General features: G+C 42.7%; 1 protein-coding gene across 1 annotated transcript; it reads left to right on the forward strand.

The window, feature by feature from the left end:
* The first annotated feature begins 1,167 nt into the window (after positions 1-1,167).
* Positions 1,168-23,577, forward strand: ARF1 (ADP ribosylation factor 1). Its single transcript, XM_050942830.1, has 5 exons — positions 1,168-1,282; positions 17,837-18,021; positions 19,110-19,220; positions 20,046-20,170; positions 22,081-23,577. The coding sequence occupies exons 2-5, from the start codon at positions 17,874-17,876 to the stop codon at positions 22,240-22,242; spliced, it is 546 nt and encodes a 181-aa protein (XP_050798787.1). The 5' UTR covers positions 1,168-1,282; positions 17,837-17,873; the 3' UTR covers positions 22,243-23,577.

The following is a 23,577-nucleotide window of genomic DNA, read 5'->3' on the forward strand; positions in this document are numbered from 1 at the left end:
ATGACAGAACATGATGTGTTCCCATGTCTCCATAAGGTGTGTGCTCTCACCACAAGATGTGTGCGTGTCACAAGCATGTGTCACCACAAGATGTGTGCATGTCCTACAAGGTATGAAGCATGCCCATGTCACACAAGATGTTTGTGTCACAAGGTGTGTGCATGTCACCACAAGGTGTGCAGCGTGCCCATGTCACCATGAGGTGTGTGCTATTTCCACGAGGTGTTTGTGTGTCACTGCAAGGCATGAAGCATGCCCATGCGAGCACGAGGCGTGTGCTGTCACCCCGAGGTGTGTAGCATGCCCATGCCATGCAACATTTGCTGTCACCATGAAGTGTAAAGCATGCCTGTCACAATGCGGGTGCATATCACCATGAAACACGTCACCATGAGGTGTGAAGCATGCCCATGTCACCAAAAGGCATGTGCTCTCACCAGGAGGTGTGTGCATGTCATGAGGCATGCAGCATGCCCAAGTCACCACAAGGTGTGTGTCACCAGGGATGTGCAAGTCATCACAAGCCATATGTGCGTTACCAAAAGGGGTGTGCTATCACAAGGCAAGTATATCACCACAAACCACGTGCGTGTCACCACAAGGGGTGTACTATCACAAGGCAAGTATGTCACCAGAAGCCATGTGCGTGTCACCACGAGGGGTGTGCTATCACCACAAGCCATGTGCGTGTCACCACGAGGGGTGTGCTATCACCACAAGCCATGTGCGTGTCACCACAAGGGGTGTGCTATCACAAGGCAAGTATGTCACCACAAGCCATGTGCGTGTCACCACGAGGGGTGCAAGGTGCACAAGGTGCTCGTGTCACCCCCCCCCCAGATGCGAGGCGTACGCGTGTCGCCAAGAGCCTGAGGCTTCGCCACCAGGACGCCCCCGGGCCGCCCAACCCGCTCACATCCCGCCCCCGCCCGGCGGGCAAAGGTCGAACGCAGCAAAAAGCCTCATCTACTCCCAGGCCCCGCCCCCGGCGCGCGCCTCCCTGGGCTCTCGGCCCCGCCCCCGCGGCGCGCGCGAGGGGGATACCGCGACCCCGCCCCCTAGCGCGCCACCTCGTCGCGCCTGCCCCCCGCCCCCGTCTGCCCGCCGAACCTGGGCGCCGCGGGAGCCCCGCCCACCGGTCCCCTCCTCGGTTACCCGTCGTGCTCCGCGCAGCCCTGGCACTGACGTGGCTGCCCGCAGCCGCCATCTTGTGAGCCTGGGCGGGGAGCGCGAGAGAAGCGCAGGAGGGAGCCGACCCAGAGCCGGGGGCAGCCAGCGCCGGGTAAGCGGGCACCTTCCCCTCGCGCCGCCGGCCCAGCCCCCGCCCCACACCCTCCCGCCCCCCGCGGCGGCCTGGGGCCGTTCGGCGCAGGAGGCCGGGCCCGGGGGTGGGGGAGCGGCGGGGCCCGGCCTGCTGGGTGTCCCGGAGCAGCGGGGGCGGCCTGGCGCGTCCCTGCCGAGGGCCCGTGTTGCCCAGCAGGCCGCCCCGCCCTGGGGAGCGTGGGACGCTCGGGGAGCTGCGAGCGATTCAAACGGTCGCTGCCCGGGTGGGGTTCCAGTCCCGCCTCCCTCTCCCCCCCAGGCCCGGCCTAGGCCCCCCCCCCCCCCAGCCTGGACCCGGCCTAGGGCCCCTTCCCCCCCCCCCAGCCTGGACCCGGCCTAGGGCCCCTCCCCCCCCCCCCAGCCTGGACCCGGCCTAGGGCCCCTCCCCCCCCGCCCCCCCAGCCTGGACCCGGCCTAGGGCCCCTCCCCCCCCCGCCCCCCCAGCCTGGACCCGGCCTAGGGCCCCTCCCCCCCCCCCCCCGCCCCCCCAGCCTGGACCCGGCCTAGGGCCCCTCCCCCCCTGCCCCCCAGCCTGGACCCGGCCTAGGGCCCCTCCCCCCCCCGCCCCCCAGCCTGGACCCGGCCTAGGCACCTGACCTGTGTCCCCCTCAGCCCAGAACCCCCCACCTTGGCCTGGTCAGCTCTATGCACCTAACTCCCCAAGCTTGGCCCTGTCAGGCAGGTCTATAGGTCCAACATCCTCTTCCCCTCAGTGAGGGAGTTGGATGGGGGTGGCTGTCAGGTCAGATCTCCCTCTCCAAGTAACTCAGAGCTGGCCCAAGGCATATGGATTCTCCTCTTCCTCAGACTCTTGGCTCGCTATAGATATTTAATGTCTGTCCAGTCTTGGGAGTGTGATCAGGGATGTGTGCTGAGTATGTGCCTTCATTAAAGGTTTGAGGGTATAATTGCTTAATTCTTCTAGTGCTTGAGTCGGGTTGTGTGATAGGATAAAATGGTGAGGAGTAGAGTTGTCTTTACCCTGGAACAGAATTTCTTCCCAGTCTCAACTGCTTGGGTGGGTGACCCAGGAGATCAGCCTTCCACCCTACTCAGTGTACATGGCTTGCTTATGACAGATTAGCGGCTTGCTTATAAAATCCCATTTGCCTTTATCTGTCTCCCATATATGATACTCCAGGAAGGTAACCTCCTCCCACAATCCAGCTTGCCAGAAGCATAGTGCTCTACATGAAAGAATTCATTGATCATGAGGCATGATTGGTTTTACTCCATTTTAGTATCATTAAAACTGTTTTGTCACAAAATCATCCAGTCAAAGTATTTGACTGGCACTTGCCCTACCAAAGCAAATTCCACAGGTTGGCTGAGTGTATGCATAAGTTTTATTTTGACTCCATCAGCTTCATCTATAGCTGAAATATTAACTATTCAGATAATAATTTGCTGTGCAACGACTGAGCCTCACAATACCTCTTTGAAGAGCATTATTATCCCTGTTGTACCAATGAGAAATTGAGAACTTAGAGTGATTTGTCCAAGGTCATATAGCAGAAAAATTCTATTACTATTTTTGCCACTCTAATAACCTGGCAGTTTTTTATCTGAATTTGGGTATTCCCTATCATTCTCTTCCTTTAAGGGAGTTAGAATTTTTCTCCAAATATTCTTTAGTTCTTTGTGGCTTTCTATTCAAAATTTTACCATTATGTACAGTGTTAAGCTTGTAGGTATGGAAGGAAAGGGATTTTCTGAAAATGTATTTAGGGGGTTAGTTTGGTGCCATTATTTCCTCTATTGGGCACCCATAATTGTTGCAAAGCTTGGGAGCTGCCTGCTTCCCCCAACCCATTATTGTAATGGTAGCCCTGGATAAAAAGGTGAGGAAATTTACCTGACTTGAAGCTCTTACATTGGCTGGCTCGACTGTCTTCATTTGCCATGCTTACTGACACCTCTGTTCTGGCAGAGCAGCAAAACCAAGAGATGGTTTAAACAAATGTCACTTCTACAAACTCAGCAGCTTTGGGTGCTATAGCAATGGACACTGGTTAAAAAACTCATTTTAAAAATTAGGTGCAGGTTAGGTTGTGCCCATAAATAGGTGGCTTGACTGATCATGGTGTCCACTTATTTGCCATGAGTTCTTAATTCAAGAACCTTGAATCAGATATAGTGTCTGTTACTCATCTCAACATCAGTCTGTATCAGCAAATCCCTTTATATAAAGTTATATGAAAGTACTATTTTTTTTGCATTCTTATCTGAAAAGGGACTATAAAAGTGGTACATTCTTACTCAATAGATCTTTTGTGTAGGTCTGAGTCATACTTGCTGAGTGTGTTGACAAAATGGAGAGTTGTCCTAGGCTTTGGAGCTAGGAGTTAGGAGTAGACTGGATTCTCTTCCTTTTTGTGACTCATCAGAATTGTTCAGTGTGTGTTACCCCATGTGAATCTGTCTGTGGGAACTAGGGGTGCATGGGTACATCTAAGGGCATAATTACCCCTCAGAACCCTTATTACATACATTCATGGAAGAAGGAAAGAAACCCATCTTGACAACAAGATTGGTTGAGTTCAGAAGGATGTGAGTTAAGTGAAATGACTCTCTTCCTATCAAACCTGCTCAGAAAATCACTGAGATGACAATATTTTCGTTGCAGAGTGGTAGTACACTTTAGTTTCATCATCTGTTACAAAATATTTTATCATGTGTAGGTCATTCTCATGAGTATTTCAGTATTCTGGATTCTTTACAATGGGTACATTTGGTCAACATAGCTTATGGCTACACTACAGCTTAAGTCAACACAAGTTGTGTTGCTCAGGGGCGTGAATTGGCCACCCCCCTGAGTGACATAACTTGTGCCTGGTTAAGCACCAATGTGGTCAGCACTATGGCAGCAGGAGAGCTCCGGATAACATAGTCACTGCCATTCATTGGGGGTGGGTTAGTTAAGTGAACGGGAGACTCCCATCTGCTTAGAGCAGTGACATTAGAGAGCTTACAGTGACACAGCTCCATTGGTGCCACTGTGCTGCTGTAAGTGCTCTCATGTAGCCATAGTTGTATAAAATTGAGATTCCATGAAAAAAGCAGGTGTCTTTTTTTTTCCCTCCCAGTCTGTTGAAGGCCTTGTTAGCGTGGAAGCTGTAGAGCTGGTGTTACAGCTACCACTATCCCCAGCTATCATGCTCTCCTTTTCCTGATGGGCAAAAGTTTTGAATCAGTTTCCTGCTACAACAGCTGTTTTTCTGCATTATTCAGCATTTTTTCTTGCTGCTTGCAAGTATCTAATTTTATTTCTTGTTTCTAATACATGGAAACATTGTGTGAATATATTATATTACTTTTGCTGATGTCTCAATTCTAATATTCCTCTTCATATGTTGATCTTGATCCAAACAATCAGTTGAGCATTGGCTCTTGGATTTGGTCATGTGTCAACCACCAATCTTGTTTCATTTATTCTTTAACTTGACTTTATTCACAGTATCTAGGGTGAATTTAATCATAGTGTTGAACTCATAGTGGGTGGGGTAATATGTCAGACACATACACCTCTACGCTTAAATAATACAAATTCGGATACAACGCAGTAAAGCAGCACTCCAGGGCAGGGGAGGCGGGGCTGCACGATCCAGTAGATCAAACCAAGTTCAATATAACGCTGTTTCACCTATAACACGGTAAGACTTTCTTTGGCTCCCGAGGACAGCGTTATATCGAGGTGGAGGTGTAGTAGTTTTAAAGTGTATAAGTATTTTGCTATTTTAAGTCTGAGCCACATTCTGTTTAAGTGGAAGTCGTCAACACTTTCTGCTGGTTAGGCTGAGCATAGTGTTCTTAGGTTTCACCATTTTTAATAGCAGATACAGCTGTGATCAAATTACTTTAGATGTGACTTGACTGGGTAGCAGACTACACTTAACCCTGGCATCATCTTTCAGGCAATTGGGGACAGCCAGAAGTTAAAAAATAGAAGAGGCTTCTGCCCAGAAATCTCGTGATTGTAGTCAAAATCCTTCCAGTAAAGTGAATTCCTTTACATTTTTTGCCAACCTTTTTGTAAAGGAAGATACAGAAGTTATGATCCAAATGAGTCTCTCTAAACTTAAAAAATGTGGACTGCCAAAAGTTGAGAGAACTCACTGAATTACTATGGAATATGTTAAATTGTTCACCTGTTTTTTTAAATAAACATTATTGGGTTACCCCTGTTCTTTGTTTTGTGATACACCAGTTGTTCATAATATTTTAATGTGGTTCAGGGTTTTACTTTTGAAACTTAGAAGTGCGTCGCTGCTTCTCATGCATCAGATTGAACTTGAAAACAAGAACCCCAGACTGATGTGCTTTTGAGTAAAATGTTAAAGGGTCCATCTTTTGTTTCCATGGGTTCTAGAACATTGTGCAATCTACTTCTGTTCGCGTTACTGTGGGAATGACTAAATCTTTAGTGCGCTAGGGCAATATCTAACTGTTGATACACATGTTCCTCCTATTTATTTCTATTACAGTAGCACCTACGGGCCCCATTATGCTTAGCACTGTACGCGCACACAGTGTGAAGAAGGTCTCTTCCCAGAAGAACTTACAATTTCAGTAGACATAGGTGAATGTAACAGACAGAAGAGATGTAATGGGATTTAGGTGGACTATGTTCTTTAAGAGTCATGTTTCATTCTCCTGCAGAAGCAATTGAGAAACTGTGGCCAAAGTTGCAAGTAAGATATACTGTCAATGAAGAACATAATCTTGATCTGGAGAGGTGCTAAGCCGCCTTCAGCCCCTGCAGCAATTGCATTTATTTGGTCCTGATATTTAGCTGCTCTTCTATGTCAGTTTCGCAGAGAAGTTCACTTCATTTGGAGAAGCATTTGAGAACAGTTGTGGCCCGCAGCATTCCTTTGAAAAGGCTTAGATGCGACTTCTGGTTGAAAATAACTTACTGTATGCATGTTTTCATCCAGCCCATCTGGGGACTGGCATCATCTGCTCTGGATGACTCTTCATCTAGTTTCATTCATAGTGCCCTGTTCATCAAGTCTTGGAGAATATGAAAGCCACATTTAAATCAATCTTCAGTTACTCTTAGCATGAAGAGAATACATTTTGATGGCTCTTGTGATACCATGAAGAAGAATAACTTGAAATGGGCACAGAAGAGAATTCTTAAAGCAAAGACAGAATTCCCTTTACTGCACCGTATCTTTATAGACAGCTTTCAGTTGGCTTTCCAAAAGGAATGATTTATTTTACATTAGAAACATCAGGAATGTCAGGTCTCTGCTTTCCTTATGTTGGTCAGTAAATAAACAAGATACTGTAACGTTTTGCCTTCTTCTTCCAAACTCAGCATCCATTCTCACTCCCTTCAGTTGGAGATAGGGAAAGTGGCAGCTCTGATTATGGCATTATGTGCAATCAACCATTTAAGATGCACAACAGATCTTGCCAAATACCTCCAAGAAAGCGGTAAGGGGGCTTAATATATTGTAACAAGTTGTTGATGGAAGGGCAGAGGAGGAGTGTAGAGGTAGTCTTAATACATCATGAGAGTATTAAATGATACCATCTCTTGCTTTGCAGCTCATCTTTCAATACTTTGTATATGACTCCTCTTTAGTTATAAGACTTCATAGAAAGTTAGATTCCTGATGATGATACATACTTAGACTAAAAATTCTGAAAATTAACATGACTTCTACATCTAAAACAGTTTCTCTCAAATTGGGGTTGCTGCTTGTATAGGGAAAGCCCCTGGCAGGCCGGGCCAGTTTGTTTACCTGCCCCGTCCGCAGGTCCAGTTGATCACAGCTCACAGTGGCAGCAGTTTGCTGCTCCAGGCCAATGGGGGCTGCTGGAAGCATTGTGAGCCGAGGGACTTACTGACCGCCGCTTCCAGCAGTCCCCATTAGCCTGCAGCGGTGAACCACAGCCAATGGGAGCTGCAATCAACTGGGGCAGGTAAGCGAACCAGCCCAGCCCACCAGGGGCTTTCCCTACACAAGCAGCAACCCCAGTTTGAGAGAAACTGATCTAAAATTTATGCTTAATTTTAGTCTTGTAAATAGTATCTTGAAAGTAGCAGTCTTGATTTCAGTAGAAAAAATTAGAAATCAAAAACTATAATTCCAGCTTCAAAGAATTCTTTGAGTTGACTACAACTACTTCCTATTTAGCTGTCTTTCATCCTTTGCTTCATAGATGAAAGGCCAGTAAACCTCTACTAATCGTTGGGTATAACTGTTGTTGAATAGTCATCTATGGAGTCAGTTTAGTTACATCTTTGACAGTATTCTGATCAAGAGCTATTTTTAAAATTTGCTGCAGTAGAACATTTTTAAGCTGCAAGGAAACAGATTCTTCAAGTACAAAAGAAAGCAGGCAGGTATGTTTAACTGGCTATATCCATTTCAGGTGTGAAATACTATGCTGCTAGATTACATTGCCACTAAAACTTCTAAGATAGTTTATCCCTGTGAAAGGTAGAAATGACCCAACATCTAAACAGTACTTTACAGGTCAAAGGCATAGTGCTAACTTCAAAATTGCTCTTTGTTCTAAATATTTTGTCTACTATTCTTACAAGCCACAGCAAGGAAAACTAAAGAAGTTGAGTAAAACTATTTTTCTTTGATTTTGTTTTTCCTCACTCTGTTCATTTGTTAGCACTTTGTAGAAGTCTATGGAAATACAAATTTTACTTAGTCTTCAATGAGGAAGAGTGCCTTTGATGTTTTTTTAATAGGGGGAGGAGGGGAATTGATTCATAAGCATGTCATTCATGCCCATTAAGCATATAAGTAGCTGGCAAAACATTTGGACACAAGAAGCAGTTTCTATAATTACATTTTGGTTATATTGACAAGAAAGCTAATATAGGCAGTTGGGGATGGAGAAAAGGACTGCTGTGAACAATATTTTAAATACATATCTGAAATCACAAGTTTAATATTACATTTCAGACCAGTAGTGCTGTGGTTTCAAGGTGGTCAGTTTTTTAATACAAAGAAGGCATTTTGACTAGTTACATTGTAAATAGCATGTTGTGGTGCACAAGAATGTGTATGTACATTAATGATACTCTTTACGAGTTGTAGCTATTGAAAAAAAAAGCTGAAGGAAAAACAGCTGAAACTGCTAGTGCTGGCTAAAGGCTTTACAAGTCTTCAGAATGCCTTCCTTACAGATGCTTTCACTTTTTAACAGACATCGAATATCAGGGTTGGAAGGGACCTCAGGAGGTCATCTAGTCCAACCCCCTGCTCAGAGCAGGACCAATTCCCAACTAAATCATCCCAGCCAGGGCTTTGTCAAGCCTGACCTTAAAAACCTCTAAGGATGGAGATTCACCACCTCCCTAGGTAACCCATTCCAGTGCTTCACCACCCTCCTACTGAAACAGTTTTTCCTAACGTCCAACCTAAACCTCCCCCACTGCAACTTGAGACCATTACTCCTTGTTCTGTCATCTGGTACCACTGAGAACAGTCTAGATCCATCCTCTTTGGAACCCCCTTTCAGGTAGTTGAAAGCAGTTATCAAATCCCCCCTCATTCTTCTCTTCTGCAGACTAAACAATCCCAGTTCCCTCAGCATCTCCTCATAAGTCATGTGCTCCGGCCCCCTAATCATTTTTGTTGCCCTCCACTGGACTCTTTCCAATTTTTCCACACCCTCCTTGTAGTGTGGGGCCCAAAACTGGACACAGTACTCCAGATGGGGCCTCACCAAAGTTGAATAGAGGGGAATGATCATGTCGATCGATCTGCTGACAATACCCCTACTTATGCAGCCCAAAATGCCGTTAGCCTTCTTGGCAGGAAGGGCACACTGTTGACTCATATCCAGCTTCTCGTCCACTGTAACCCCTATGTCCTTTTCTGCAGAACTGCTTCCTAGCCATTCTGTCCCTAGTCTGTAACAGTGCCTGGGATTCTTCCGTCCTAAGTGCAGGACTCTGAATTTGTCCTTGTTGAACCTCATCAGGTTTCTTTTGGCCCAATCCTCTAATTTGTCTAGGCCCCTCTGTATCCTGTCCCTACCCTCCAATGTATTTACCACCCCTCCCGTGACATGCTTGTACTCTGAAGTAAGGAATTAAGCTTTTCTGCAGTCAGTCTTATTTGCTAGCAGTGCATTTCCATCTTTTCAGTGTTGGATGTCATCTGTAGTAGAAGAGTTTGTGAGCAAGATGCTTATGCTCCTGCCCAGTAGCTTTTCTTGCAATGGTTTGAAACAGTGAACACCAGTTTAATTGCTGCTGAAGCTCAATGTGAGTGCTGTTATGGAGGAGCACAGATGTAAATATACTTGTATTGCATCAACATTCTACTCCTTAAATTGTGAAAATGGCAGAAGAATGTTGGATGTACAGGTTTTTCCCCACTCTGTTGCCTTAGAGCATTCTACAATATCTTTTAGTTAAAACAGTGTACAGTTGCAGGAGATGGCGGCTTACATCTTAATTGCTTTTTTTTCAGTCGATAAAGAAGTTGAATCAGTTGTACATGGCCAAATGGAATTGTGCCATGAAAGACTAAAACGGGGTGGCCAACCTGTGGCTCTGGAGCCACATTCGGCTTGTCAGAAGTTAATATGCAGCTCCTTGTATAGGCACTGACCCCAGGGCTGGTGCTACAGGCACCAACTTTCCAATGTGCCAGGGGGTGCTCACTGCTCAACCCTTGGCTCTGCGATAGGCCCTCCCTCCCTGAGCCTGCCATGCCCTCGCTCCTCCCCCCACAGAGCATTCTGGATGCCACAAAAATGGTGATTGGGAGTGAGGGGGAGGCGCTGATCGGTGCTGCCGATGGGTGGAAGCCTCAGGGAGGGGGACTTGCTGACGTATTACTGTGGCTATTTGGAAATGTACATTGGTAAATTCTGGCTCCTTCTCAGGCTGTCCGCCCCTGGACTAAAAAATTGCATTCTAGTTTTCAAAGATCTTAAATCCTAGTTAAAACATCAGTACAAATATGCACCTTTCTTGGCTGATTTACAGTATAGTTTGAATTAAAATTAGTAGACTGGCTTTATTCAACAACTATTGGACAGCATGTGAGCAGGAAAAGGAGGAACATACTGAATTTCTAAAGGCATGCAAGTAAAATAAAATGTCATTAAAGCTGGTATGGATGCAGAAGTATAGATCACTACTAACTATGTAAATTTTAGTCACATCTTTTATTTTAGATTGTGTAATGTTTAAAGCCACTTGTCTGTGGTGCCTTGCCACTTGAGCAAACGTCTACAATGAATCCTGCATAGTAAAAGCATTAGTATAAGACTCATTGACTCTAATTTTAACTTTGCTGTGAGTTTAAGATACATCAGTTGCTAGAAATTTACCTGTAGTTTGAGATCTTCCACTTCCTGGTATAAATTTGCAGAGTCTTATCCAGAAATGAGTCTTTGTTCCTCTTATTGCTTACCAATGACACACAAGGTCTTAACTGAACCTGAATAACAGGTTTCTACCACTGTGCAAACCTTATGGGAGGTGCTATAGAATGCAATATCAGAGTAAGGGTGTGCTCTGTAGTGCTCGGGGCTTGTCTACGCTTACAACCACGCAGCGATGCAGCTGCCACTGTAGCGCTTAGTGAAGGCTCTACCTATGCTGACAGAAAAGCTTCTCCTTTTGACGTAGGCACTCCACATCCCTGAGTGGCAATAGCTAAGTCGATGGGAGAAGCCCTCCCATTAAGAGTTTTGTCTGCCCCAGTGGTTTGGTCAGTATAACTGTTCCACTCAGGTGTGGGTTTTCACCTGAGGGATATAGTTCCACCAACATATGTTTGCAGTGTAGTCCAGGGCTCGGCCTAATGAGAAGCAACAAAACAGGAGTAAGAGCAGCAAGGGGTGTTTTGGAATATTCAGAGCTGGTGAATGGTACTAGATTGACATCCAGGGAGGCTGAAATCGTGTCTACAAAACGCCGTTGGCACATTTAGCAGCAGCTCAATCTGTCCAACCCTGACCTGGAGGACCCTCCCTTACAGGTGATAAGAAAATAGAATCTGTTCATTCTCTAGTATCTCTTTTGGGGATGCCAGATGGGACTTGCCTATAATGCAAAACTACCTGTTGCTGACAATGGGTGGTGCTGAATATGGTTTGGCTGCATATAAAGACAAGGATAAACCATATTAAGGTAGCTTTTGTCATGTAGACAAGCCCCAGCTGAACTACTTGTGCTCGTTATACCTGTGCACTGGTGTCATAGCATTCCCTCTCAGATCTGAACCTTAGAGTTGAGAAAATGAGATACTAGCACCTGAATCCTCTAAGCTTAATTACCAGCTTAGATCTGATAGCACTGGGAACTAGACTGAGGGCTGGTCCACACTAGGGGGGGGAAATCGATCTTAGATACGCAACTTCAGCTACGTGAATAACGTAGCTGAAGTCGAATATCTAAGATCGGATTACTCACCCGCCCAGACGGTGCGGGATCGATGTTCGCGGCTCTCCGTGTCGATTCCGGAACTCCGTTGGGGTTGATGGAGTTCCGGAATCGATATAAGCGCGCTCGGGGATCGATATATCGCGTCTAGATTAGACGCGATATATCGATCCCCGAGCAATTGATTTTAACCCGCCGATACGGCGGGTAGTCTGGACGTACCCTGAGACCGCCAGACTATCTTCATCTGGACTGTCATACAGCCAACAGTAGTAATATTTGGGGTCTCTAGTAACTTGAGTAGAGGAAGATTCTTTATTTAAGAATAGACCATATATTGGGTAGTTAAGACTCTCACTCTAGTATAGTTTGCCTTTTCTCAGGTAAGACACATAATGGCACATGTCCAGACATCTGGAACAGGCAAGAGAATGAGAAAACACTGGTATGTCTACACTGTAAATGTGTGTGGCGGGCCCATGTCAGCTGACTCTGGCTCATGAAGCTCAGGCTGCAGGGCTGTTTAATTGCAGTGTGAACATACTCAAAAAGGCCCATGAAAAGTAAAGGTCTCTCCATATGGAGTGGAGAATAACTATTCAGAAATTTTCAGTGTTAATAATTAGGCTGGTGATCTTCATAAGTAGATGTGCTAGGGGAAAGAACTAGAAGACACTGTTTATATTACAGTAGTGCGAGATGCCCCAGTCGTGATTAGTAAGTTCCTGTTATACTTTGCACTATACAGACATGTGAAGATACAGAAGGCATGACTGAATACTATTGTTAATGTAAGAGAATGTGTAAAAATAGCACAAACTAGTCTTAAAAAAAGAGCGAGATTATGGGGTGGTGACAGAATGCAAGTTATGCTGATTGGAAGGAGACAGAAAAGGAATTGGAGACTGGAAGAGGGGTAAAATAATAGAAGCTTCCCTCCATCCAGCAGCCATGGTAGGGGGTAAGTTTTATCTGACACCTAGCCAGAGACAAATACAGAAGAGTCCCCAAGCAGGGTCCACGAATAGCACCAGGAATTGCATAATTAACTCAGGTTTGCAGCTGGGTTTCTCACTAGAGCAGTGGTCCCCAACCTTTTTGTGACCAGTAGCACATTCATGTTTTCAGAATAGTGTGGCGAGCACCAACAATTTTTCAAGACTTATTTTGTATTTGTACATTAAATAATACAAAAAAATCATTTAATATTACATAATATATGAATCAAGAGAGAAGCCGGAGAAAAGCCGTGAGGAAAGAGAACACTGGTGCCTGCAGCCCCGGAGTACTCTGTCCCCAGCAGGCGCGGGGCTCCAAATTCTCTCCTCTGCTGGACACTAGGCGGGGCCCTGCTTCTGCCGGGGACCAAGAACACTGGCGCCTGCAGCATTAATTCTGTCCCCAGCAGGCGCAGGGCCGTGGCTTCTTTCCCCTGCTGAGCACTAGGCGGGCACACATAAATGCCCTGGCGAGCGCCATGGTGCCCACAGGCACCACGTTGGGGACCACTGCACTAGAGCATTGCTACTGGTAAGTCTTGCTTCTGTGAGATGGGTACCTAATAAATGTTTCAAGTTCTGACTCTTACAGCTGTAGTACAGTTTCCATCCTTGTATCGTCTCAAGTATTGGGTACTGTTTGGGTGCTGCTATAGAGAATATTGGACTAGATACAGAACTGGATAACAAGTGTAGTAAAGGATACATTGTATCTGAGAAGAGCTAAGATCATTTAAAATGGAGACATAGCAGAAAGTGTAAAAATCTGAAGTTGAATAGAAAGGTGGATGTCATAAAACTAATGAGGAAGATGATAGTTTTAATTTAGGCTTAAATGGGGAGCACAAACTTATCTGCCATGGAAAGGATTCAAGGAAAATCCTGCTATGTCTCTCTAGTTTGTGGAGGGGAAGTAGCAATGGAATGCAAGTGTAAACATAGAAACTTCTTACTGTAAGACAAGCACGGATTTTATGCCTCTTTTGAGGCATGGGAAGATGTTGAGAATCTCAACTACATGTTAACTGAGTATCAAATTTTAAATGGCTACTGTCAAGATAGTCATAACCTAAATTGAGTTACATGCCTTTAAACGTGTAAAATGTCTTTTTAAAATTTACTCTTAACTTTTTACAGGGCTTGTAAAGTAGCCTAATAGTGGTCGTACTCAGACCTCCAATGGGGCTGTGGTTATAAATCTCTTTTTAAAAGAAAAAAAAAAGAGGAGACTTGGACTTTATTTTCTTATATAATCTGGTATAGGGAGCTGCTGTGGAGGCAGCATACTGGTGCCCAGTGGAGCACTTCCTGTCCTTCACTCCCCTCTCGCCAAATAAGGATTGGCAGCGTCTGCTGCGCAAGGAGGCATCTCCTGTTCTTGTCTGGAAGACTCGTGACAGTCTTTTGAGGAAATAGGGGCTCTAGAAAGAAGGAAATGCATTCCTTTGCAAATGAGTCATGCCGCAATCTTTCTGTTTGATACAGCATTCATAAGTTGAGCTTCCGTTCTCTCTGATAGCCCAGTGTTTTGGCTCTATAGGAATATGAAAGCAGCATTAAGTTTTCTTAAGAGAAAGCATCTCTTTTTAACAATGACAGTAAAACAAACTTTAACTGGAAGTAAAACCAACACTAAAGACAATTTCCATGCCACACCTTTTTAAACTTAAGTGAATTAAATGTTGGTGAAAGATTCCAGAATGACAGCCCTCGAGACTGAAGTCTCCTATTCATGGAATAAGCAAAACATGGACATTGGTGCATCAGAAGCATAACACTGTGCCTATGCTAATGTAAACGAGAGTGGTAGCTTCTTGATCATGCTGAGAATAATAAGGATCCCTTTGACAGAAGGCACTGGCATGTGCAGATCTTTCTTGGCCGCTACACTGAGTCATATTTAGTCTAAATTCAAATATTTATATATTGGCTTCAGTAATATTCAGTAATTCCACAATTATTTTTAAAAGTTTGGTTAAATATATAGATTAGAACATTATTTTTAAGAACATTAATTGCTGAGAACCTTCAATGAGTTTTGCAGCGAAACTATACTGTTAACACATTGCTGAACAACTCAAGGTAGATTCTGATTTTTCTCTCTCTGCATTACTCATTGCTAAGTATTTTGGGGGTAGGGAAGTGTAGTAACTGACATGTTTTAGTTATCAAAAGAAAGATGTGTTCTGGGACATGGACTGTCTTAAAACTTTCTTAAATTCAAGGGACAATCATAAGTCTCACTTGCCTACTGCACATGTGCAATAAACTTTCAGATGACTGATTCATTGGTAATGTGTTAACAAAGAACACATCATATTATATAAAGAATTTGGCTTATTGTAGTAAACAGAAATCCTCTAAAAATCATGCAGTTTCTGACTATATATTCCTGCTGTCTTTTTTTGTTCTAAAATTTAATTTTACGTTTCTCAACTTTTCTGTTAGTGATGGTCATCTCTGTATATATCAGTGTACATTTGAGACCTCAGTTTCTAGGCAAAACAGTAACAAAGTGAATTATGCTAGCAATTCAGTGTAATGCAGTGTCACCATCTACTGGTTAAGGAACATAAAAACATTAAGCTTTTGTTTTTAAATGCCTTTAAGTTCTTACCCCTTCTCTCTGGTCAAATTTCTCTTGGATGTAGCTTTCAGTTGAATGCTAACATAAAGTGATATTCGTTAAAAAAAATTTATTGCCGTAAACGGCAATAATCCCTATCCTTAGAATGACATGGTAATATCTTTTATTGAACCAACTTCTGTTGGTGAGAGACAGGGTTGCTCCAATAAAAGATATTACTTCAGCCACCTTGTCTTGCCAATATCCTGGGACCTGCACAGCTACAACACTGCATATCCTTAGAATGTAATACTGAATTTGCTGATGGCAACATAATGTACCTTTAATGGAAGTGTAGCTGTATGTCAGATACAAAGGTGAACTGCAAAGGTTTTGCTAAAAATGTAACCCTGTGGGTCAAGACTTAAAAGTAGAAAAGCAGGTATCTATTAAAAATTAGTCTTGTATTTTAACAGTTTGAGCACTATTTTCCTCAAATCCTAAAGACTCAAATTCTGAGCTATTTTTTGGTCTTCAACTTTCATCCCAACCTCAGTACTCACTCATGTATAGAAAGGATTAGACTAGAGTGATTGAGAAAGTGATGGTGGTGTCCTTTTGACTGATATTTTTGCATACCCAATCTCAACCAACAGTCAGTGATATCTCATTGAAAGTTTCAATAAAATCAGTTGATCCACTTTTGAGAAGAATGTGTCAAAGATGCAGGTTTGGTGTTTAGCAAAGCCTCAGCCAATATGATCGCGCTGCAAATTGTCTTCCTCTTATAAATCAATCCACCGGTGAGGGAAGAAACTGTTAAAGAGCAAGGAAACATGGTGGGCTGTGTCATGGGATTTCTCTATTCCTGCTTTTTTGTTTAATAAACAGGATAATGTTAGTGTGTTTAAAAAAAAAAAAAAAAAAGTAAAGGCTCAGGTCTTATCTTCTAGCCAGCTTAGAGTGAATGGTATATTTATCATTTTGAGGTAATATATGTGCTATGAGTAACCCACACAAAGCGTTGGGGCGAGATGAAATAGTCAAATGTGTTGTTCATGTTGATAAATCATAGGTACACTTCAGTGTTTTCTTTCACTAAAAATTAATGATTAGCTTTCCAATAACTTTTCAGTACTGGAGAAGGATGGTGATGCTGAATGTCAGTAATTGAAAGACATTGTGTAAGCATACTAACAAAAGATTCAGGAGTACTTACGGTAGCTATCTTATAATTAGGACTACCTTTTCCCCCATTTGTCAAAGTGCTTGAATTTTCCATATTGAGGCAAAACAATTTTAAAAACCCACTAATCTGTATCTAGTGCATTTTAAAATCCTGAAATATACCGTAAGCTCCTTACAGCTTTCTTAGAATGTGTTCAGCTGCTAGTTTATAGCTTTTCTTAGCCCGTGTTACTATGAAGAATGTTGTCAGTAGTTATACGTGCAGTAACTTGTACATAAGAGCAGATGGGATTCACCCAAGAGTTCTGAAGAAACTCAAATATGAAACTGCAGAATTACTAATTGTGGTATGTAACCTGTTGTGTAAATCAGCCTCTGTACCAGATGACTGGAGGATAGCTAACATAATGCAAATTTTTAAGAGGCTCCAGAGACAATCCTGGCGATTACAAGGTGGTAAGCATAACTTCAGTACCAGTCAAACTGGTTGAAAATAGAGTAAAGAACAAAATTGTCTGACACAAAAATGGACTCAGTATGCTGGAGAAGAGTCAGTGTGGCTTGTGTAAAGGGAAATTCTCTCACCAATCTGTTAGAATCCTTTGAGGGTGTTAGAATGGAAAAAGTATGGAGAAGGGCAACACACGATTTGCTTGTATGTGAGGAGAGATTAAAAACATGGACTGTTTATCTCAGAAAAGAGATAACTGAGGGGATTATGATAGAGCAGAGGTTCTCAAACTGGGGGTCGGGACCCCTCGGGGGCGTCACGAGGTTATTTCATGGGGGTGGTCACAAATTGTCATCCTCCACCCCAAATCCTGCTTTTCCTTCAGCTTTTATAATGGTGTTAAATATATAAAAATGTGCTCAATTTATAAGAGGGGAGTTGCACTCAGAGGCTTGCTATGCGAAAGGGATCACCAGTATAAAAGTTTGAGAACCACTGTGATAGAGGTTTATACAGTCACAAATGGGGGAGAGAAAGTGAATTAGGAAGTGTTAGTTACCCTTTCACAGAACACACGAATCAAGGATCGCCCAATGAAATAAATATGCAGCAGATTTTTAAAAAAACATAAGGCAGTACTTCTTCACACACTTCACAATTAACCTGTGGAACTCATTGCCTGGGGATGTTGTGAAGGCCAAAAATGTAACTGGGTTCTGAAAAGAATACGTTCATGGAGGATTGGTCCATCAGTGGCTACTAGCGAAGATTGTTAGGGACACAGCCCTAACCCAACCCAGTTACTGCCCTGTTCTGTTCATTCCCTCTGAAGCATCCCGCACCTGCCACTGTTAGAAGAGCCAAATGGATCATTGGTCTGACCCAGTATAACCATTATGATCTTTTAATTGTCTCAAATTTCTTCTCTCTAGATTTCATTGGCCAGTGAGGGGACACCTTGTTTCAAGCATGGGAAATATTTTTGCTAACCTCTTCAAAGGCCTTTTTGGCAAAAAAGAAATGCGTATTCTTATGGTTGGTCTGGATGCTGCAGGAAAGACCACTATTTTGTACAAACTTAAACTTGGTGAAATAGTAACTACTATCCCTACTATAGGTAAGATATTTACACTTTGCTTGCTTTTTTTAAACTTTTTGAGATTCTGGTCCCTGTGACACATTGTTCACATCCGTGTCTTTAGTTAGTCACATGCTTTGCTGGTTTCATGGCTCAGTTGCCGTGCTGCATCCTGACTTGGCTCTAGTGACAGTTTGCCTCTGATGGGTTGGGGTGGAAGCACTACCTCTTTAAGCCGGAGAGGAGAAGAGAACATATGACCAATGTTCCTTCTAATTTTTTACATCACTGTGCACAATATATTTTGTTACGTGCACCAATATGAGGTGATGTGTGGCGATGGAAGGGCTGAGGGGTTCAGAGTATGGGGGAAGCAGAAGGTTGGGATGCAGGGGGGCAGGGACGAGGGCTGGGGATGAGGGGGCTGGGGTAGAGGGATAGGGAGTGGGGGCTCTGGTTGGGGATGAGGGTTGGGGGTGCAGCTGCTCTGGGGCTGTGGTGTGGGGGAAGGAATCCTCCTGGCCCTATCTCACTGCAGTGAGCCAGGGGAGAGGCACCTTTGGTTGCACACCTGCATGGCCCTTGATAGCCTGCTGTGTGGCTGCGCTGCTTATAGAGAACTTAGCATATGACCGCTTTTAACTTCATTCCTTCTGGCCACGGTGTGGAGCAGCTCTTGATAGGTGGGGAAGTCTGTCTTCACTTTTCTTTGCGAAGGGCACCATGAACATGAAGTATTTTGGGGGGTAGAGGTGGAAAAACAGAGTGGCTCTTCTGGGGAGATGGAATGGTCAGAGGTTAGAATCAAATCAGTAAAATCTGAAGATAAGGTACTAAGGAATATATTTAGAAGTCCTTTTAGTTCCTCTTACAGTTCCAGCTGCAGAAGTTTCAGTTGAGGAGCCAGTCATAGACACTCATTACTGTATATTTTTAGGGGACTTCAGAAGGTAAGAGAAATAAGTCTTAACCATATTGAGGTCTTGAGAGGAAAAGTGTGAAATTACAGCATCTAAATTCAACTTCATATACTTATCTTTTTTATGATTAACTTCCAAGCATGAATTGGAGACCGTAGTATGTATTTTCCTGCTTGATCAATGTTTTTGTCACCATTTCTATTTCAGGTTTCAATGTAGAAACAGTAGAATACAAGAACATTAGCTTCACAGTATGGGATGTAGGTGGTCAGGATAAGATCAGACCTCTCTGGCGCCATTATTTCCAGAATACACAAGGTGAGTCCTCTGTTAAATGACTGTCTGTGTTAAAGAAACTTGTGCATATGTTAAACTTTTTTCCTGAATTGCTTGCTACATGAAAACATAAGCCAAAGCATCAAACGGTCCATTCAAGCGTTTGGTAAGTGGGTACCAATCAAATCTTCAGTGTGTTTGTTTCAATTCCCAAATTAGATTAATGTAGATGCAAAAATGACAACAGTTGCCCCTTTAAAACACTTGAAAATCAGCTCTGCTGCTTACCTGTCAAAACCAGAGTTCCGAATTGTTTCCTCTGCAAGAGTTGAAAATCTGCTTTCAAACTAATGGAGAGAGTATAGGAAAATAGGCTCTTTTTTAAGTGCTTGTCATCTACTACAGAGCTAACATAGAACCATGAGTCAGGGACATCAGATAACTAGAGGAATTGATGTTAAAACATGTCAAATAAGTCTTATAGCAACTCTCCTGCCCTATACCAATTCTTTAAGAGAACTTACACTATTTGAAAATATTTTTGTGGTTTTAGTTCTGTGTGTATATAATTTGAAATTTGTTCTTGGCCCAAAATTGGGAGGAAATCTATGCATAGTCAGCATTTGTTTGGATTTGTCATTATCTCAAACAAAAGATATTGTAGTAGCCAGAGATGATACGTGGAGTGGTATGTATTGATAAGCTGTTTGCTTATCTTCTGTTAAAACTTCAAAATACTACAGCTTTAGCCTTGATTGTTCCCCTGCCCCTACCCTCTGCCCACCAGAAAAAACGGGGATTTTTTTTAAAGGAGAATTTCTGGTGTGAAGCTAATTTTTTTTAGTAATGATTGTTTTTGTTTTATAGGTTTGATTTTTGTGGTTGACAGTAATGACAGAGAACGAGTGAATGAGGCCAGAGAAGAGCTTATGAGAATGTTGGCTGAAGATGAGCTGAGAGATGCTGTCTTATTAGTGTTTGCTAACAAACAGGTATGCGTTAGCAAGTGATCTTAAAGGCTTCTATAAAAAAAAAATCTGAAGTCATGAAATAGTTGCGCAAAAATGTTTAGTACACTGCAGTATGACAGTCTTCAACATTCCTTAGTGAGAGACTGAAAGGGTACTCAGCAGAATGCCATATTGACTGATCTGTAGCTCCATTGGCTACAGCAAAATTTTAAGTTTTTTCTCTGAAAACTGACTCCATTGAAGTGAAATCATAGGTTTTTATTTGTCTCACTGATTTCCATATCAGATTCTCAGCTTGCTAGTAAAGAATGCTGCCAACTTGAATTTAAGTTAATTTAAAAGTGTTTTCTGCTATTGTATCTGTCTGGGTTTCCCCAGGCAGTCAGGAAACTGACTATAAATAAACACTGCCAAAGCATGCAATAAACTGGAGATAGCTTATCTAATGCGTCGGTTATGACAGTGGTCCCCAACCTTTTCAGGGTGCCAGGCGCCACATGACGAGAACCATGGCTGGCGAACAAGCATCCGCCGAAATGCCACCAAGAAGCGGCAATGTCAAGAGGCGTCACTGCTGAAATCCTGCTGAAAATCACCTGTATTTCGGCAGTGACGCCGCTTTTCAGCGGCATTTTGGCAGCAACACCTCTTGATGATGATGCTTTTCGTCGGCATTTCAGCAGATGCTTATCCACCGGCCAGTACGTGGGCACACATAGGTGCCTGGCGGGTGTCATGGCACCCTCGGGCACTGTGTTGGGGACCCCCAAGTTATGGTAAATTTAGGTGTCTCTTGTAATAGGTACAAAAATTCTGTCGGTTGACTGCCTTTGTGGTATCCCTTCTACAAAAACATTTTTTTTGTTTTTGAGTGGCAAGCTCGGCAAACTCCCCATAAACTCAGTCTGGCTGGATTTTCTGTCTCATACATCACCACCTGTAGTGCTTGCTTGGCTTGGTCCAGATTAGGTCCTCCTTAAAACTCATGTAACTGTATTGCAGATTTGAACACATGCAACTAATTAACTTTTCTGTGTATAAGAATAGAATTCAGCTGACTCAGCTTTACTGGCTACAGCTATTAAAAGCAATAAGTCGTCATTGTTAAAACTGAAGGTAGGCAGGGAGCAGAGCTGTTAAGAGTGCTATTTATGTACCTGCTCTTCAGAACGGCACTTTAAGTTTTTTCAGAAAAATCTCATTTCCTCAACTTTGAAGAGAACCTTCTGAATAAATGGTAGCTGACGTTGTGAGATCTCCCAGGTAACCTGAAACAGTAACCCTGAAGTGTGAACTATCTTCTCAGTGCATGTTAATTCTGAATCTTAGTGAGTTTAAATGACATTAACCATTTTGCTGCTGATCTCTTGGCAGAAGCATCCAGCAATTATAGAATTGCAGACCGCTTGAATAGCGTTCCACCACTTTTTTTAATTTAATCCCTGACTGTAAGATTCCCTTTTTTAAAAAGCACATTACCAAAGTTAAAAGATTAAACAGAAAGCCGTTACTTTGAATTGACAGCTTAGAGAAAGCAGAATCTTAACCTGAGAGCAGAGATTTTCAAAGGTGTAATTTAAATTCTTAAAAATTGCTAAATTAAATTAGCAGTTAAATTTTAACTAAAAAGGTAAATCTTTAGATATCCTTGCTTTTCCATTTGATAGAATGAATTCTGCATTTCAGTTCTCCATTATCAGTTTCCTTTTTCTTCAGGGGCAGTTTCATTCATAGGATGAAATAAATCCTTTTTTCTGAAAACTCACTTTTAGTCAGGATAGTTACATACTGAGGTGTTATGCAAATACTTCTGTGTTCATTTAAGGAGGTAGTTATTCTTGGTTTCGTACCTTCTCGTATGTGAACACTTTAACTGGAATATGTAAAGGATTTCTAAGTGGAAAATGACTTCCTTGTTTTCCCTCATTCAGGACCTCCCTAATGCAATGAATGCAGCAGAAATTACAGACAAACTTGGACTCCATTCTCTTCGTCACAGGAACTGGTATATCCAGGCAACCTGTGCCACTAGTGGAGATGGGCTCTATGAAGGACTGGACTGGTTGTCCAATCAGCTCCGAAACCAGAAATGAAACCATAAAACTTCCTCTTCCCTCTTTTTCCACCCCTCCCTTTTATTTCCTCCTCTTCGCCCTTCGCTTTACTCTAATGTGGCAAACTGTGCTACTTTGTGGTATTGAGTGCCGGAAGCTGTTTTCATTACTTTTGTCACAGTATGTATTGCACCATGCTGTAAATGTGGCAAGTACAAGCCTGAAAACAGTTAGGTTTCTTATTTAATGTAAATAGTTTTTGTTTCCAATGAGGCAGTTTCTGGTACTCCTATGCAATATTACTCAGCTTTTTTATTGTAAAGAATCAACTCACTGTTTAGTACTGGGAAGGGATTTAAGTGGATTAACATATGGGTTGCCAGTAGTCAATGTGCAATAGAGCTGAAGATTGTCCCTGTTGGGTTGTGAGATCTGTGGTGAGATCCATTTTGGTGGTTGGTTTTTAACCTGAACTCTATTTTTTAAATAGCTACAGAAAAGTAAAACACTTGAACACATAAGTAGTATGTTGGACATAATTTCTGTGATTCCAGTTTGAATACCAGTGATTTCTTAATTCTTTTGACACGGCAAAGCAGAAATGAAAGCAAGCTTCATCTGATTAAAATACAGATCCATGTAACTGCGAGATCTCTGGATCTTTCTGTAGTTCATAGCATGTGTGTTCAAAGGTTTGTTTGAACTGGTTTAAAGCAGTTTGCAAATTTATTCATACAACTTAAACCACTGTATTTTGCTTCAGATACGGTTGATATTGTGATCTTCTATCAGACTTCAATAATTTCTGGGAGGTTCACATTTTTAACCTGTTAACATTCTATGTGAAGTGTTTTGTACTTTACTTGTGTGTAAACCACTCCAGAAGGCAAAACCTTTCCACAGAAGGCACAGCCTACATCAGTCCTAAGCTCTATAGTCAGAAAGTACTGTACGTAAATAAGAAATACCATGAAAAAGTCACCAAACATCTAGGTATAGTGTCTAGAAAAAAGCATGAGAGTCTGGAGAGTCATTCCATTCTAGAAGTATTCAATCCCATTTTGGAACAATCCCATATCTGTATATGTGTGAAAACCCTAGGCATCCCTCATACTGCAAGGTTCAGATTTGCCATCAGAAAAAGATCTCTTTACTTTTTTCTTTTGTATTTTGATAAACACTGAAGAAGCTGGAGCTGTTGAAAACATTAAACTTGAGGAACTATGAGAACTGGTTTGTTTAGTGTTGCGGAAACCTGTCTGCTTTCAATACACAATTAGTAATCAAACTGTTTTGTATACTTGTTTCAGTTTTCATTTTGACAAACAAGCACTGTAATTAAAGCTATTAGAATAAAATCTCTTAACTATTTCA

This window comes from Gopherus flavomarginatus, chromosome 2 (assembly GCF_025201925.1).
Source record: "Gopherus flavomarginatus isolate rGopFla2 chromosome 2, rGopFla2.mat.asm, whole genome shotgun sequence".
Taxonomy (NCBI): domain Eukaryota; kingdom Metazoa; phylum Chordata; order Testudines; family Testudinidae; genus Gopherus; species Gopherus flavomarginatus.

Excerpts from the sequence above, each read along its gene's own strand:
- ARF1 (XM_050942830.1), top strand. The coding sequence starts at position 17,874 with ATGGGAAATATTTTTGCTAACCTCTTCAAAGGCCTTTTTGGCAAAAAA. Across the intron at positions 18,022-19,109 it reads AACTACTATCCCTACTATAG|GTTTCAATGTAGAAACAGTA; the intron begins GTAAGATATTTA and ends TTTCTATTTCAG. Across the intron at positions 20,171-22,080 it reads TAGTGTTTGCTAACAAACAG|GACCTCCCTAATGCAATGAA; the intron begins GTATGCGTTAGC and ends TCCCTCATTCAG.